At 40.9% G+C, this 16,409-nt stretch overlaps 2 protein-coding genes across 2 annotated transcripts; both read right to left on the minus strand.

Annotated features, from left to right (window-relative positions):
* Positions 1–261: 261 nt before the first annotated feature.
* LOC144635726 (uncharacterized) lies at positions 262–1,843 on the minus strand. The gene has a single exon (XM_078494808.1). The coding sequence runs from the start codon at positions 1,703–1,705 to the stop codon at positions 332–334; it is 1,374 nt and encodes a 457-aa protein (XP_078350934.1). The 5' UTR covers positions 1,706–1,843; the 3' UTR covers positions 262–331.
* Positions 1,844–4,168: 2,325 nt separating this feature from the next.
* LOC144634766 (uncharacterized) lies at positions 4,169–16,141 on the minus strand. Its single transcript, XM_078493790.1, has 10 exons — positions 16,014–16,141; positions 15,112–15,194; positions 13,974–14,150; positions 12,275–12,713; positions 9,512–11,509; positions 8,364–8,729; positions 7,289–7,435; positions 6,656–6,775; positions 5,505–5,710; positions 4,169–4,587 (listed from the first exon to the last, which is right to left on the minus strand). Exons 2-10 carry the CDS (start codon positions 15,163–15,165, stop codon positions 4,240–4,242), a joined length of 3,855 nt encoding a protein of 1,284 aa, XP_078349916.1. The 5' UTR covers positions 15,166–15,194; positions 16,014–16,141; the 3' UTR covers positions 4,169–4,239.
* Positions 16,142–16,409: the final 268 nt, after the last annotated feature.

Genomic DNA, 16,409 nt, shown 5'->3' on the forward strand with positions numbered 1-16,409 from the left:
CGTGTCAGCATGATGCTCTGTTAGTTTCATTCTCCAATTTCTCTGTCGCTGGAACATCAAACACAACTGGAACGTACGAACACAACTGTTACCATGTGTTACCATGACAACCAGAACAAAAATTATTAATTCAGAAAGAGGGCTGCAAATTTCCGATTTCCAAGTAAAATATAACACATTGCCTACAAATAAATGGCATAATTTTCAATTCCATTGGTTTTTACCAACTGTGCATTCAGCACTACAGTGTACCGCTAGTTATGTTTGTCATACAGTATGTATTTGTTGCCAGTTATAGTGATAACATAATAATATTATACATCCATTAATTTTAAGAGAACTCATCAACCTTTTCATCTACAGTAAAATGACAGTACAGTAAATAGGCCTTCAAGTTCCTTGGCAAAGGAAGGTACTCCATTTGGTTTGGTGGAACCAACTTGTTGATCACCAGTCGACACATGTGCCGCAACTCAAACTTCAAAGGAAGCTGCCAGATCCGAACAAAGCCATTACTCTGTCCAACAGCCAGTTCCTGACAGCTCTTTGTAAAAGCAACAGAGCAGATCATTACAGTTGATTCATTAGGAGCCTCTTGTTCAATGTTATCAGTAACATTTAACTCATAGAGAGTTTGCAATAATTCTGTGTCAGTTATTATAACTTTTCCTTGTGATGTTCCGAAGGCCAGAAGTGAACCATCTGGGCTGTACGAGAATGCAGTCAACCATGTTGGATCTGTAACAAGCTGTGTTGCTTTCATGCACTTAGCTTCGCCATCTTGCATATACAAGACTTGAAACAGACCATCTTCATAGCATGCTCCAAGCTTTTGACATGGAAAACATGGATCAAATGCACAGTAACAACTATTCTTTCTTACAATATCAGTCCTAATTGAAGAAAGCAGCTCTAAATTCTCACTCTTCAAGACATACAGTTGACTCACTGAGTTAGAGAATGCAATAAGAGAGCTGTCGGGTGAGAACACACAGCTTACCAAAACACCAGTAAATCGAGGAAACACTAATTCAAAGCTCGCTCTCTGCAAAATTTTCATTTTTTTCTTAGTTTTCACTTGCCACAGGCAGATTTCATTTTCTTTAATATCCCTAACATTAAGTTTACTAACTGTCACGGCTTTTAGGCCATCAGGGGAAAACACACAACATAAAGCTCTGGACAGAAGGCTTTTGTCACCGTATCCGCCAGTATCACAGTCTATTTTGAAATGCTTTAGCGTGCAGTCCGGCATTCGCTCAGCCAAAATGATATGTCCGTTTTCTGTTTTAAAAATATACGATATCATCTCTCCGTTTGGAGAAAAACAGAACATTGGATGCGGTGAATATGTGAACAAACGAGAATTGTGCACAATGTGTGCTTCATTGCTCTCCAGTTCCCAACATTTAACCATAGTTGAAGAAGCATATTCCCCGCGAGGATGTCTCAAAGGGCCGGTACCTGCGAAAGTGGTCAATGTCAATAAACTTGTATCATCATTCGGTGGAAAAGCACAAGCCGTCACCTTAATGACTCGATCAAGTCCTGAAATACTCAAATGTTCTATTTCCTTCAGGACCGTGAATGGAGGAGGAGTTGACTGGCCTTCCGGATGAAACGATCGATAAACTGACGTGCAAAGAGACAGTTCTCTTGTCCCCTCCAGATCTGTGTCGTTTGGTTTCGAGGAATCCAAACCCATACTTCGGGATACTTGCACTCATTCTCAAATCATACACTTGCCTTCTGGATATCTTGCAGCCACAGATCCTTCTGAATCAGAGATATTCACGTAAAGAAGCAGCATCAAATATTTGCAGTTTCATTCCGAAGAGTCATCCATCTTCAACATCCATCTTGTTTTCCAATGCCGTGCGCAACCAACCTCGTCCCCAGGACTGTCCGCGTGTTGCCCCCGACAACGCGGATAGCCCTGGGGACGAGGTTGGTGCGCAACCACTCAGGCAGTAGTATGATAGTTACATGACGGATCTAAGTCCCAGCGACCTACCGCGGACGGAGGAGCTGGCGGACTCGTGGCACGAGTTGTCAGGGGGCATATACTTCAGGGGAACGAGCAAGGACACGAGATTGCGTGTTTTCTTGTTTGTTTTCAGTTTTTTGTTTGGTGCCGAGACCTCCTGAGCATTAGTGCCCAGGGAAACAACATAAAACATTATAAAGATGAAATGCTCATTTGCCACGAGCGTATCCGAGACCTCCCTAAACTTAGCCTGAACGACTGCGTGGGAGGCTACCCTAAACTATGATCAGGCGTTGTTTTTCCAGAGTGATAAGTAGGAAGGGAGGACATGATCTCATGTTCAGGCTTCCTAGATGTGGTGGGGGGTCTGAACCGCTTACCTTATTATCGTGACAGATGACAGATGGTTTTCCATTAAAACACTGATGGTGATACAGTTTCAAAAAATGCAAGTCTGGGATAGGGTAGTGATTTTCGGTGTCTAGACTAGTATAGGGTTGCAAAATCAGCTGAACATGATCTTGTATAGGGTAAGGGTTTCAAACTCCCAGCGGCCGGCACACCCCCAACCAAAAATATAGTGTCCCCCTCCCCCTCCCAGGGGGAAGGCCAGACAGGATCAGGATGTGGATAATAATTAAGGATACTCCTTTTCAACATAGAGTAAGTCTCCCTTTTAACAAAAAGTTACATTACTTTATTATTTTGTATTCATGCAACACTTTACAGTAGCGTTTTATCCACACGAACGTCTTATTAAATATAAGCAGCAGTTTAAAGGTTTCCAACCTTTTTGACGTCAATTGAACATCAACCTAACAAAAAACGTTTAAAATGCTAATTTCGATTTTTAACACAATTTCTTATTTACATAGACAATTATGAATATCCATTATATTAACACAACTTTGTTATCTCATATATGGGCTTTTAGATCGGAGTACGACTGCGAGATTGAGTACGAGTACGGCTATTTAAAACTAGTGCTTAAGCTTTCGATAGTCCCATTTTTATTTGGTCAGCAACATGGGGGAGTGAGGGCTCTGGGAATGTAAATGGATTGAAATTATTCGAAAGTCGTTCTCGCACTCAATATCTCGTATTCGTATTGCAATCTAAAGGTCGCTATTTTCTTCCTTCACATTGTTATATCTGGATTTAATGAACATTTCCTGGTTAAATCGATAATTAATGTATAATTTGAAATCATTGAAACATAATATTTTAACAAAAAATGTATTTATATAGTATATCTCGCACTCGTAATTCCATTATTGAATATTCTACACTTAATTAAACAGATTCTGCACTTAATTATATAATTTACAGATGTATACTGATAGCTTCATTTTAAATTACAGCCCTTGTTTTTTTTTGCTTTAGGTTACAAAGGACCATTTCTGCTACTATAGATAGAAGTATGACTATCATAATAAATATTAAATACTTTGTCCAATTTAATTGAAGACGAGCACTATAAATAACCCATGTTGATTTTTTTCCAAGCATACCAAATGCCATAAGCTAGTCGAAGTGAATGTTTATAAGCCGAACAAATGGTTCGAAATGGTTCTCCATTATTTACACGTTAATTTCACGTTTTGCAATTATTAAACCTCTTTTCTCTGTAGTGTCAGTGCATTGCCAAAAGGAATGGAGAAAAGGAGAAATAAAATGATAAGCTATAAATGTAAAGAAATCCAAGGCTATCAAAATTTAGAATTATGTTGAGAAAGGGGCTTTCAATGCCAGGTATTCCCCCATTCTTTCCCCTATCAGCTTAGTCACAATTTTTACTAGAAAAGAATCAAATCCGGCGCTACTCTTTAGAAACCCGTCTTCGCTTCTCCTTCCGGAAGAGGAGCGTAGCCTTATTTCCCCGACAGCCTAACCGAGCCTAAATCAAACACAAAATACTATACTAAACTTTGTACCTGTACAGTCGGACGATTAATTCGTTTCTATGGCAATTTTTCTCGCTCAATAAGAAAACAGCGCAAGAACTAGCACATCAGAGCAACGCCAGGACATGCTTCACGAAAACCGACTGTGGCTTTGTAGCTCAGATGGTAGAGCAGTGGTCATGCAACCCGAAGGTCGTGGGTTCGAGTCCCACCTGAGCCACTGAATTTTTTTTTAGTGGTCAGGATTCACAGTGTCTCATTTAATTTATTTGAAAACCGACTCGTTATTCAAATTCCGACTGATTAAGGTACAAACAGTCACCCTTTATCTTTCCAGCTTTTTACACTTTAAAGATAAGTATCAAGCCATTCCTTGGATCTTTTTACATCCATAGGGACAAAACCATTTTGATTCTCACTGCCACTTGTGTTTGTTCCCAAAAACCGCGCTGCTCCTGCAGATCCTTGGGATAGGTCATCCACCGAGCATACACTGCTACTTTCCATGTCCGTGACAGTGACTTGCAAGTTGCGGAGATCTGGGGCTGAAGTGCTTTTCCTGAGTTCTGTTCGCCCCAGGCTTTCTCCTTCGCTCAAGAAGGAGAGGTCGAGAAGCTCCTGGTCGATCTGTATTCTCAAAGCTTGCAGAGCATCGACGTCATCATGGCATTCCACAGCGATTACTTTGTCACACGGCTTGAAAGGTTATTGTAAAGAGAAGGGGGAAAAAAGTTAGTTACTGTGACATCATTCACCGTTGTTGCTTGTTCTCTGCCCTTTGTTAAAATGGTAATGTACGTACGTCTAACTGAAACGTTCCCTGTGTCTGGGCGGTTGGTTTTTGGCTCTCAAAGGGCCCTAGTCTGCAACACCTTTGTTTTTGTTAACATGCGATAATTTCTGTATTTTATTTTCCCTAGAGCGTGTCTAAACGAAAGAGTTCATCGTAAAAAATGCCAAAGGTAATTGAACAGTCTTCCAATAACTCAACTTACAGTAATGCATTAAGATTTCGCTTCACCATACAATTTTTATAAATTCGATGCCATTGAAAATGGCGGAGGCTGACAAGAGTCTTATAAAGAGTAAATTCCGACGTCCAGGGTTTTCACGGTGAGCAGGCTCGATTGTTTGGGGTATCGCGCGCGGGTATCTTGCGGCGAATTTTTTCGCCCTATTCCGCTGGCTCGCGAAAGCGGCTACTCGCACGCAATACCCCAGACAAGCGAGCGGGTTATCCTAGGTTTCAGACACTTATCTTTCACTGTGCTTCCTTCCTCCCAAAAGTATACATGGATGTTAGCGAGATTCTGTGTAACCTACAAACTACATCTATTGGCTCGTTAATATAGGGAAATGTAATGTACCGCCTGGTTGTAGCCTGCGTAGCTAGCTTTTTTTGGGGGTTGACGCGCGCGCGAGAAATCCGCGACTTTCGCCGCTCGTCCTTTCACGCGCGGCCCCAATAAAACCGCCAGCTACGCAGGCTACCTGGTTTAGCAGGTGTTTGTTTGTAGGGGCTATGGGGATGGGCCTGGAAACTAGCGATGGACTACTGGGTGTAGAGGAGGGAGGGGTGGGTAAGGAGGATGGCATTGCTGGTCTACACTTACCTGGTATATGGGGTTCTCAAAAGTTTTCTCCTCAGGGTAGGGCTGGGGCAACGTGTCAGCATGATTCTCTGTGAGCTTCATTCTCCCATTTCTCTGTCTCTGGAACCTCGTTTTATATACAAAGACACCAATTGCAGCAAGGATCAGGAACACAACTATTGCCACCACAACCGGAACCAAATACGAAGGCGTGCCGGAGGAAGAACCTGAATGTATTAAAAACAAGATTGAGATTAGCCTGAGGAAAACATTGAGAGCAAGAACAACCCATATCAATGGTACTTGGGCGGTAAGGGGGGGGGGGGGAGGGGCGGTCATACGCACAGTTTACGACTATTAAAAATTGTAAATCACGTTTCATGGAAAATAACATCAAAGACGAGGAAGCCTTGTGCACTTAAGCCTCCATATTGAGTGTTTTAACCCTGCAATGGTGATTTTGCAAAAATGACTATTGACGCAAATTCCGTCCAAAAGGAATCTTTCCTGCAGGGCAGGTCGGTTTTCACGGAAAAGGTCAAGTTTTAAGATTAGAAAAACATTTCATGCTTTCACGTGTCACGACAAACATGTCATTCACAGTTCACGGACAATATTCTTTTATAATCACGGAACACGGAGAAATAAAGTGTACAATCACGTTTCACACTCTTTCGCGCGTAGGTAACAGCTGATCAGAGATATGTGTATGATTGGTTGCTACATGGGCGGAAAATTCAAAACAGAACAACGACCATTTTGAGACGCTACACGAATCTCTGTAGAGCTAGTTCATCAGTATGCAATCTCAGACGTTTTCCGAGTGAAGAAGAAATTGAACATGACAAGACAGGCGACTAATTTACACAGGGCGAGGCTATCGAGGTTATTACGCCGGCCGTATAAGGCATACATGCAGACTGGTCTAGTAACCTCTAGGACCTTCTAGTAAGCAAAGCAGATTACAAGCTCGTGACGTCCTTCTGCTAACAAATAAAATGAATTGGATTTTTGTCTTGATTTTAATTTAAATCTTGATTTCCTTCGTAACAATACATACAGACTGGTTTAGTAACCCTCTAGCGCCCTTTAGCTACAGTAAGCAAAGCAGATTACAAGCACGTAAGTTAAACGTTATTCTACTAACAAAACAAACTGAATTAGCATCCTACCTTTGCGCTGTTGTCTGTTAGCAATACTGTTTGCACTAAGAGGTTCACAAGTGAACTTGTTTATTCCATCGATACAGCTCATGCCTTCCTCGCAAGGATTCGACAAACACTCGTTAATTTCTAGAATCAAGAACATATTAAATAGTACTCTATTCAAACGGTCCTATACATGTACTACTTAAAACAAGTTTCTAAGAGGAAAATCGGGAAAGGGATAGCAAAAAAATCGTAAATTTTGTACTTTTCTTAGTTTTAATTTTTCGTAAAATTCGTAATTATCGTCAGGAGCCAATCGTCAAGACCTTGAAATGTTACGAAAAATGCGAAAAATCGTAATTTTCGTAAAATTCGTAATTTCTGTAATTTTCGTGGTTTTCGAGTTTTTAAGACCTCTTAGACATTTTGGTTTTGACGAGAGTTGCAAATATTACAAATATCGATTTTTTGTAATTTTTGCAGATTTCATAATACCATAGCAAAAAGTCATAAATTTTGTAATATTCGTAGCTGTATTCAATCCTGAACATAATTAAGTGAAGCGAAAAGCTTCTAGTTAATGGAACTTTGTACACGAATTCCTTCCAGTATACCACGATGGTCTCACTTTCCTTTTCTAGTGCTCATGGTACTTACCGTGCTGACAGAGAAGTCCTGAGTATCCCGGATCACACGTGCACAAGAAACCGGTTCGGAGGCTTACGCATGCTCCGTGTTGCCCACAGATGTTGGATGGAAATGTAAGGTTGCTATCAGCCACTCGAACTATGCAGTGGTCAAATGCTGGAAATGGATTGAAACGAGAGGGAATATTAATGATTCATTTGTCTTTAACAATGTCAGTGCACGATCAAGCAGATGGGGATTCATTTTGCTTTTGTTTAAAAAAACTAATAATTAAAATAAAACACAAATGAAAATGCGTTCTCAATTCGAGTCCCCAGCAAGGAGTTCCACTCATGACCTTTCAGGAACTTAGCATCCAACCGCGGGGTCCGTACTTTTGAAATTCCACGACTTTCCATAACTTTTTTAATGACTTTTCAAAGTTTTCCATGACCTAAATTTGACCATTTTTCTTGGAAATTTTCAAAATTATCTTGATTTTGGGTGCGTTTTTACCCTTTTCTCACCAAAACAAAATTTACCAAATTGATTTTGTAGAATCAATACCATTTTCCATGACTTTCCATGACCCACACTTAAATTCCATAACTTTCCAGGCGTGGAAAATGAAATTCTAAAATTCCATGACTTTTAAGGTTTTCCTTGACCCGTACAAACCCTGAACCGGTATCTGGAAGGTAATGGAGTCGAATCCCACAGCGGACTCAGAAGTTCCTTTCCAAGCAAAACAGCTTCATTTTTTTCCTTTACATTGTATAAAACATTGCCATTCGACTTTGCATGCAGTAATGAAGTTAAAATGTTGGCAATCAGCCGTCTAGACCTGTCTAATATAGTTTTACACACTTGTGCTGATCATGAATTACAATGCAGATCGATCTTGATGGCATGTCTGGCTCAGTAGACGAAAAACTTTTTGTGGTCGGTCATGCAAAAGTGCTCATAATCCATTTACAAGGGAATGATATTCACTCAACAGAGGTTTAAATTTAATGAAGTTAGTTACGTGGGAGCACATTAGTGGGGATTAAATAATTTCAATATCGCTAGAACATGTATAAGAAATGCACCATTTCCCACTCACCTTTTTCACAGTACTTTCCTATAAACCCTAATGCACACTTGCAGAACAGTAGCTCACCATTGTCAACACATGTGCCTCCATTCCAACAAGTAGATGATTGACACCTGCCACTCTTAATTTCACAGTGGTGGCCATGGTAACCCTCAGGGCATATACACTCACTAAGATTTCCAGCATGACGACAGTTCCCACCATTTAAGCAAATTATGCTGTCGCATCCATCTGTGCTTGTTGTAACATTACATGTGTCTCCGGCAACACCTGATAAACAAGTGCAGTAGAAACCTCCTGGGATGTCTGTACATGTCCCGCCATGTTGGCATGGAGATGAGTCGCACTTACTTTCCTTTACCTCACAATAGGGACCTAAATGTCAAAATTTATTTTTTTTAAAGCATCTAAAGTACAACAGGTAGGCTTCAAAATAATAAAAAGTTGTGACTTGTAAATTCCATCCGAATACTGACATCTGGAGTTCAATAATACTTATGTGATGTAATTTTGTTCAAGGCCATCCTCCGCTCAGAGAAACGAGGGTGAGTAGTCTAAACGTTTTTGTAGAGACTGTAAGACTTGCAATCCAAAACCTTCAATTTTACGTATTTTAAGCCAAAATGATACTAGAATCCTAGTTGAATGCTTTGAGCTGCAAAGCGCTAAATGAATTAATGACATGTGCATCAATTTGCTGAATGGAATTTTCTAGACCAGTTTCGCCAACCTTTGTGGCCCTGGACAAGACAGCCTGCAGTGTTGTTTTTAATGGGATTGCATTTAGTGGATCTGATTCATATGGTGGTATAATAAGGCCAAGTTTGCAATCAAGCCTAGTGGCCCATCAGGCCAGAGCTTATCCCAGTTTCTGTAGCACTGATGAAGCGACTAGGAGTATTTCTACTCCCCCTGGATGGGATGCTAGTCCATTGCAGGGTTACCCCTAGCAGAAAATTCACGGATACCCATTTACACATCTGGGTGGAGAGAGGCACTATGAGAGTAATGTGTCTTGCTCAAGAACACAACATGGTGCCCCAGCCAGGGCTCGAACCTGGACCGCTCAATCCAGAGTCCAGCAGGCTAACCATTAGGTTACTGCGCCTCTTCATATTAGTTATGATGAAATGTAACTAATTTGTCGCGTTTCTTACCTGTGAAGCCTGATGGGCACCAGCATTTGAAGTCAGATATTTCATTTGTGCAAGTTGCATTATTCTGGCAAGGCGAAGGCTCACACTCATTAACATCAACAGAACAGTTAACGCCTGTATAACCAGGGGCACACACACAGCTGAAAGAATTCACGCCATCCACACATCTACTACCATTGTGCTGACAAGGTTGCATAGAGCAATCATCAATGTTCACTCCACATGTTCTCCCATTGAACCCAAGAGGGCACAGACAGTGAAAGTCATCTACCATATCAAAACAGCTGCCACCACTCTGACATGGAAGATTGGTGCAGTCATCTATATTCACTTCACAACGACTTCCAGTGAAGCCAGCATGGCAGATGCATTCAAATCTACCTTCTTTATCCAGGCACGTCCCATTGACGCATGGCTGTGGCTGACATTCGTTGATGTCTGTCTGGCAGTGTACACCCGTGTAGCCCACAGGGCAGTTACAAATGTAACCATTCACGAGATCAATGCACGAACCACCATGCCGACATGGTTGAATGGCACAGTCATCAATGTCGACATCGCATTGTCTTCCAGTGTAGCCAGGTGTGCATGAACATTTGAAATTATTTACATAATCAGTGCAGTTGCCAGAGTTTTTACAGGGTTGTCGTGCACAGTCATCAATATTTATTTCACAGTGTCGGCCACCGAATCCAGGACTGCACAGACATTCATACTTGTTGATGCCATCAAGACAATAGGCACCATTTTTACAATCCTTAGACTCACATTCATCAATGTTTGTTTCACATTTCTTCCCGGTAAAACCTGGCCTACAAGTGCAGTTGAAGCCATTTACCAAATCTGTGCAAATTCCGTCATGATAACAAGGAAAAGAGTAACACTCGTTGATGTCAACAGAACATGTACGTCCTTTGAAGCCCGGAGCACATAAGCATTTAAAGTCGTTAATCAAATCCACACAAGTTGCTCCATTGTTGCAAGGATTGTCAATACATTCATTTATGCCCCTTTCACAGTAATTACCGGCATAACCCTTCAAGCAAAGGCATGTGTAGTTGTTTACGCCATCTAGACAAGTAGCATTATTTTGACAGCTGTGTGACTGGCAATGATCAATATCCACCTCGCAGTCAATACCAGTAATCCCTTTTGGGCAAATACAGTGATACGAGGAGTTAGTGGAGACACATGTTCCTCCATTGCGGCATGAGAATGTATTACATACATTTACTGAATTAGCACAGGTTCTTCCTGTGATGCCCCCAGGGCAGTCACATTTAAAGTTATCAACTAAATCAATACACTTTCCGCTATGACAAGGATTAGGTGAGCAGTCGTCAACATCCACTGAACATGTTGCATTTGTGAATCCATTGCGGCAGAGGCAATTATATCCCAGTCCATCTTGCCTGTTGATACAAGTTGCTCCATTCAGGCAAGGCTGATTTATACACTCGTCAATATTGATGTGGCAGTCTTTACCAGTATAACCTCTTGGACAAGTACAGTTGTAAGCATTCACTAGATCTATACATGTTGCGTTATGATGGCAAGGATCATTTGCACAGTCGTCAATGTTAACTGCACAGTCCTTTCCTGTAAAACCTGTGTTGCAAACGCATCTAAAGTCATTGGCTGCGTCCACGCATACTCCATGGTTCTTGCAGGGCTGAGCGACACAGTCATCGATGTCCACTTCACAGAACTGTCCTGTGAAACCAGGCTTGCAGACACATTTATACGAGTTTGTTCCGTCAATACAAGCAGAATTGTGCATGCACTTGTGGTCTCTGCATTCATCTACATTCACCTCACATTTCTGTCCAGTAAAACCTGGTAAGCATGTACAGGCAAATCCACTGACTAAGTCAAGGCATGTCGCATTATTGTCACATGGTGTGGATAAACAGTCGTCAATATTTGCTTCACATGTTGCACCTTGAAAGCCTGCTGCACAGTCACAACGGAAATCATTGACAAGATCATGACAAGTGCCTGACAAAAAACAAAGAATATATTATGTGCAATATTCAACAAAAATTAAAAATCATAGAGGCCAGGAGTCTGATCCAGCCAAATTACTACTGGTTATTTTAAAGTAATTTGATTAAATGTAGCTGCTGCTTCAATTACCTCCTATGCTGATTCTCTTTGGGCTCCTCGTGAAATCTTATTTTGGGGTGGTGGGTGGGGAGAATGGGGTGCAAAGGAACACAGGCCCAATAAGGACATATGTGTACTAGGAGGCTTCAAGATTCAAGAGACTGAGTTAACATGACTGTTATAATTTCCGTGAACAAACTGTAATCTAACCTCACCAGAATACATAATTAATACTCTCCTTAGCAGTGGACTTAAATCTGCTTGGGAGAGTATGGCTAGGATGCTGACAAGTTACATATGACAGTCTGCTTAGGACAGGTGCCCAACCACAGAAGGTATCTCTTAGAATACGTTAAACTATTATAATTAGACTTGCTCTCATGTAAGGTGTCCATTGCCATAGTAGACTTGCCAGCTCTCACGCATTATTAGCATCAAAAATTAGCATCATTATTGGTGTTTGAGTGGACTTCACCCTGTTTGAAAATTGTCACAACGTCTTTGGTGCTCTTCGGCAATGCTCGGAAGTCATCAGAACATGTTCGGGAATCTCCAGAAATAGTTGGAATATCTTCGGAAAGTTAGAGACGGTAATCTCACGCACTTGACTAGTGAAAAGTTGGCAGGCATACCATAGTAAGTAAGAAGTTGTCTTACCTTCATTTTTACAAGGTGCTTGATTGCAATCATCAATGTCCACTTCGCAATGCTTTCCAGAAAAACCAGACTTGCACACACAAAGGTAAGCATTCACTCCATCAGCACATATTCCTCCATTCTGACACGGACCACTACCACACTCATTGGTGTTTACTTCACACAAGCTTCCTGTGTAGCCTGGCCTGCAGGTACATGAGAACCCATTCACCCTGTCAGTACATGTGCTGCCATGATGACAAGGTAAAGCAGCACACTCATCAATATCAATCTCACAGCCCTTTCCTGCAAAGCCAGGCTGGCAGTGGCAATGGAAATCAGAGACAAGGTCTTGACAAGTTGCCCCGTTTCTGCATGGGCTACCATGACAATCATCAATGTTTGTCTCGCAGATGATTCCAGTGTATCCTTGGTGGCATTCACAGCGAAATGAGTTTATCTGAAAATTCAATTTGAAAATAAAAGTTAAACAGAAAAAACCTGTTCACCTTATCAATACACATGCCACCATGTCCAGGGGGGGGGGGTTACTCGGGATTTCAAGTGATGGGGATGATCAAGGGATTTTTTTGTGTTTAAAACTTTCGAATAGAGGATTTTTTTGGGTGTAAAAAACAATCCAAAAAGATTTGTTTTAGTGGCTTGGCTGCGTACTAGTAGTAATGTTTTTATAAATGTGTTATATGAAATTCTGCATGGGATTTTCTCGGGGTAAAATTTTGGTCCAGGACTTTTTTGGGTTTTGTTGGAAGCCCTAGGGATTTTTTGGGGTCTTGATTTTTGTCGCCATTCGATCATTCCCATCACTTGAAATCCCGAATACCCTCCCCCTCCCCTCCCCTGGGCCACCATGGCGACAAGATAAAACAGCACAGTCATCAACATCAACCTCACAGGCCTTTCCTTCAATTAGCCAGGCTGCAGGAAATGGCAGTGGAAAACAGTGAAACCTGTATTTATGTAACTCAGTGCAGAAACATGAATGGAAACTACCTAGAGTTAACTTAAAATATAAAAAACGTTTAAAACAGATCTAAAAAATATAAAAGAGTCTCTAAATTTTCGAGCGCCTTCTGCGGTCTTCTTAGAGAATGATAGTTTTTTTTTTTGCGAGGTCCGCAAAATTCTAATAAGCTCGGTCACGGTTATTGTTCGATGCTCCCCTGGGGAGCAACCAGCGATGCATAAACCCTTGGGAAGGGCGCCCTTTCATTTACAGTGTTTCTGTCTAAGAAAGAATGTAAGGATTCCAGAAACAGTCTTTTGTTCTTGCTGCTTACACCTGTTTCAAGAATTTCGGCATAACTTGGATGTATGTCGTGGCTGGTTTCTGCCTGTTGTTTAATCACAGAGTTGATATTTCCATTTGTTCCAGGCTTGTGTTCGGCCCCCGAGATCGCTCTAGCAGTTCGCTCCAGCAGTTTTATTTACCTAGAGTTAAGCTAATGTCTATCTGTGCTTAAGTTGCTGTCTACAAGAAGGATTGTATTAGAGATCCCATACTGGTGTAACAGCTCTACCTGGCTGTCACTTTTGTGCAAATTTATTCAAAACCGAGGAACAACCAAATATGAGAGACACTACACAGAGCTTCAGGTCATGGGAGTTTTGGGATCAAATCTTGAACATCTGTTGCATATAGAGAAAACATCGAATGCATGTAGAGTGGATGAAAATGTACCAAAACTACTCTCTGTACCTGGTCAATGCATGTTCCATTATTGCGGCAAGGGAGTGTAGCACATTCATTGATATCGACTGCACAGTTGCTGCCAGTGTAGCCTCCTGCACAGTGACATGACTGCTGTCCACTACCTGATGTAACACAGGTTCCTCCATTAAAACAGGAGCTTGGTGAACAGGCACTGTCGTGACCCTGGAAAATTACAAAACATTTTCTGTCAAAGTTCATAACGGAAAGAGTGGAGTGGCCTAATGGTCCATGCATTGGACCTGAGATCAAGAGGACTGGGTTCCAGGTTAGCTGGGGCCTTTGCAAGAAGGGGGGGGGGGGGGGGGAAGGGGTGTCGAATGGTAAATGCGAGACTTTGCGAGACGGCGAGACTGATATCTTTTTTGCGAGCCCGAGACCTTTTTAGCCTTGCAAAATAAATCGAGACTCCAAGAAGGCGTCAAAGAAAAATTCGAGACGACGAGACCCCTGAAATTTGGCTAAAATTTTGCGAGACAAGAATTTTTTGAAGGACCATTCACCACCCCTGGGAGAAGTGGTACTACCCTATAAAATGAAGGGGAGGGGGGTGCTCATCGTACCTTTTAGGGGGTGGATCAACACTGTTTAGGGTGCTAAAACCTAATAAAATTACCACCACTAAGGTTGTCATGGTACCTTTTAGGGCCCTTTAAAGGTTATCAATCTGAAAAATAACGGGAGCTGTAACTGTATTTATTACACAAGTAACTTTTATTTATGAATTATTTAACAAAAATGTCTCAGAGGTGTTGGGAAGAGGCGTCATTTATATCACTATTAACATTGTCAGTGCCAGTTAATTTATTATTTTAGAATTAGTACCTCTGAGGGGAGAAAAATAAATATTTGGCCCACATCTACAAAATGAGATTCTGGTACTATCAAGAGGTGTTTTGAAATTTTCTGAAGAGTACCCCCATCATTTTTATGGGGAAGTCCCCAAGGGAGCTTTGTGTTGTGTTCTTGAGCAAAACACATAATTTCTTAGATGCCTTCACTGCACTGAAAGCATATTAAAGTACTGGCAAGTTGTTGGCCACATATAACCTTTCAAAATGCTAAGGGTTAAACATCGAATGGACTGTGGGAAAGACTAGTTTAAGTCTGGAATAGCTTTCCTTACCTTGAGAAATCCACTCCATATTAAAACAGTAGCAATCGTAATCCTTGTTATCATTATTTTTCAAGTACTGGTTGAAATAACATCTGATGATGAAACAGTTTACAGTATTACTGTAAAAGCTCTTTATTTTAGAACCTGAAACAAATTCTTTTTTACTTTTTGGGGCTTTTTTGTTTTTTTTTTTTTTTTTTTTTACAATGACATGTAAGTCAGATAATCAGATTTACTCAAATCTGTGGTGTGTAGTTTGGTGCAAATGTTTGTAAAAGAATTCAGAAAACCTTTTAGGTTTGTTGCAAACAATTCTGCACTTACAAGAAATGTTGCTTGTTCACATAAGCATTACAGGGTAACATTTAGGCAACACTTTTTTCCATTAACAAATTATTTCCCCGTTTGCGGGTGCAACTAATTTTTAAATTGCTCTGCACTGACAAACATAAGCTTACATTTTTAGAAAAAAATTCTTGCTAAAGAAAGCAGGCATGAAAGAATAGAGATGCACTCATGTCTGAAGTACACACTTGATGAAAAATTAAACAGTTCTTTTGTTTTCCTTATGAAAGAGCTTGTTTGCCGATCTTTCACCATAATTATTTGATCACAAAATTTAAAACTGAGGTGAAACTTAGATTAATTAATTGATGTACGTAATTGCAGCGAAACTCTAAAACTGTTCACACGACTTGCTTTGACCAAAACGAAAGAAGAAAATCAAACCATCCACGGCAGAATAATTTTCTAGCTTCATTCTGCGCAGAACATCAGAAAACTCTTTAATAAGAGCTAAGCAAATTACCGTTTATCTGCGTTTTTATAAACATGGGAATGGCGCGAACGCAAAAACAGACAAGACTCCACTCTACTGGCGAAACTTTCATGAAAATTGACAGTTTACTTACCAAATTTATTTCCATTCTTGATTATTAGCTGAGAGAAGTGAGCAGACCAAACGAACGGCGAAACGTTAGTCTGTAAAACGCAAAATTCCTCCACGACCATGCACTCACGTTCGCACAGACAGACGCCGTTATCAAGACAACGGAAAGACCCTGAGAAAGACCGGACCCCAGGAGCATTTCTTTATGTGGGGGAGGGGTAGGTCAAGATACATAGCCTTTGGTGCAAAAAATTATTGCTACAAATCAGTGGTAAACTCATAAGTGATACACAAGGGTTGAAAGTTTACAGATTATTAAGTTTTGAACGTCATTTGAAATCATGTTTTAATTTTTCCACTGGCGTTGTATTCTCTTCCTACCCCCTCCCCAAACGGGTTTGGTAGAGCCTTTCCTGTA

Source organism: Oculina patagonica, chromosome 13, assembly GCF_052425735.1.
Source record: "Oculina patagonica isolate OP01 chromosome 13, crgOcupat, whole genome shotgun sequence".
Taxonomy (NCBI): Eukaryota; Metazoa; Cnidaria; class Anthozoa; order Scleractinia; family Oculinidae; genus Oculina; species Oculina patagonica.

Bases quoted from the DNA above. Each gene is read 5' to 3' on its own strand.
- LOC144635726 (XM_078494808.1), bottom strand. From the start codon at position 1,705: ATGGGTTTGGATTCCTCGAAACCAAACGACACAGATCTGGAGGGGACA.
- LOC144634766 (XM_078493790.1), bottom strand. From the start codon at position 15,165: ATGATAACAAGGATTACGATTGCTACTGTTTTAATATGGAGTGGATTT. The intron at 12,714-13,973 runs GTACAGAGAGTA...TTGAATTTTCAG, and splicing joins ATGGAACATGCATTGACCAG to ATAAACTCATTTCGCTGTGA. The intron at 8,730-9,511 runs GTAAGAAACGCG...TTTGACATTTAG, and splicing joins GTGCCCATCAGGCTTCACAG to GTCCCTATTGTGAGGTAAAG.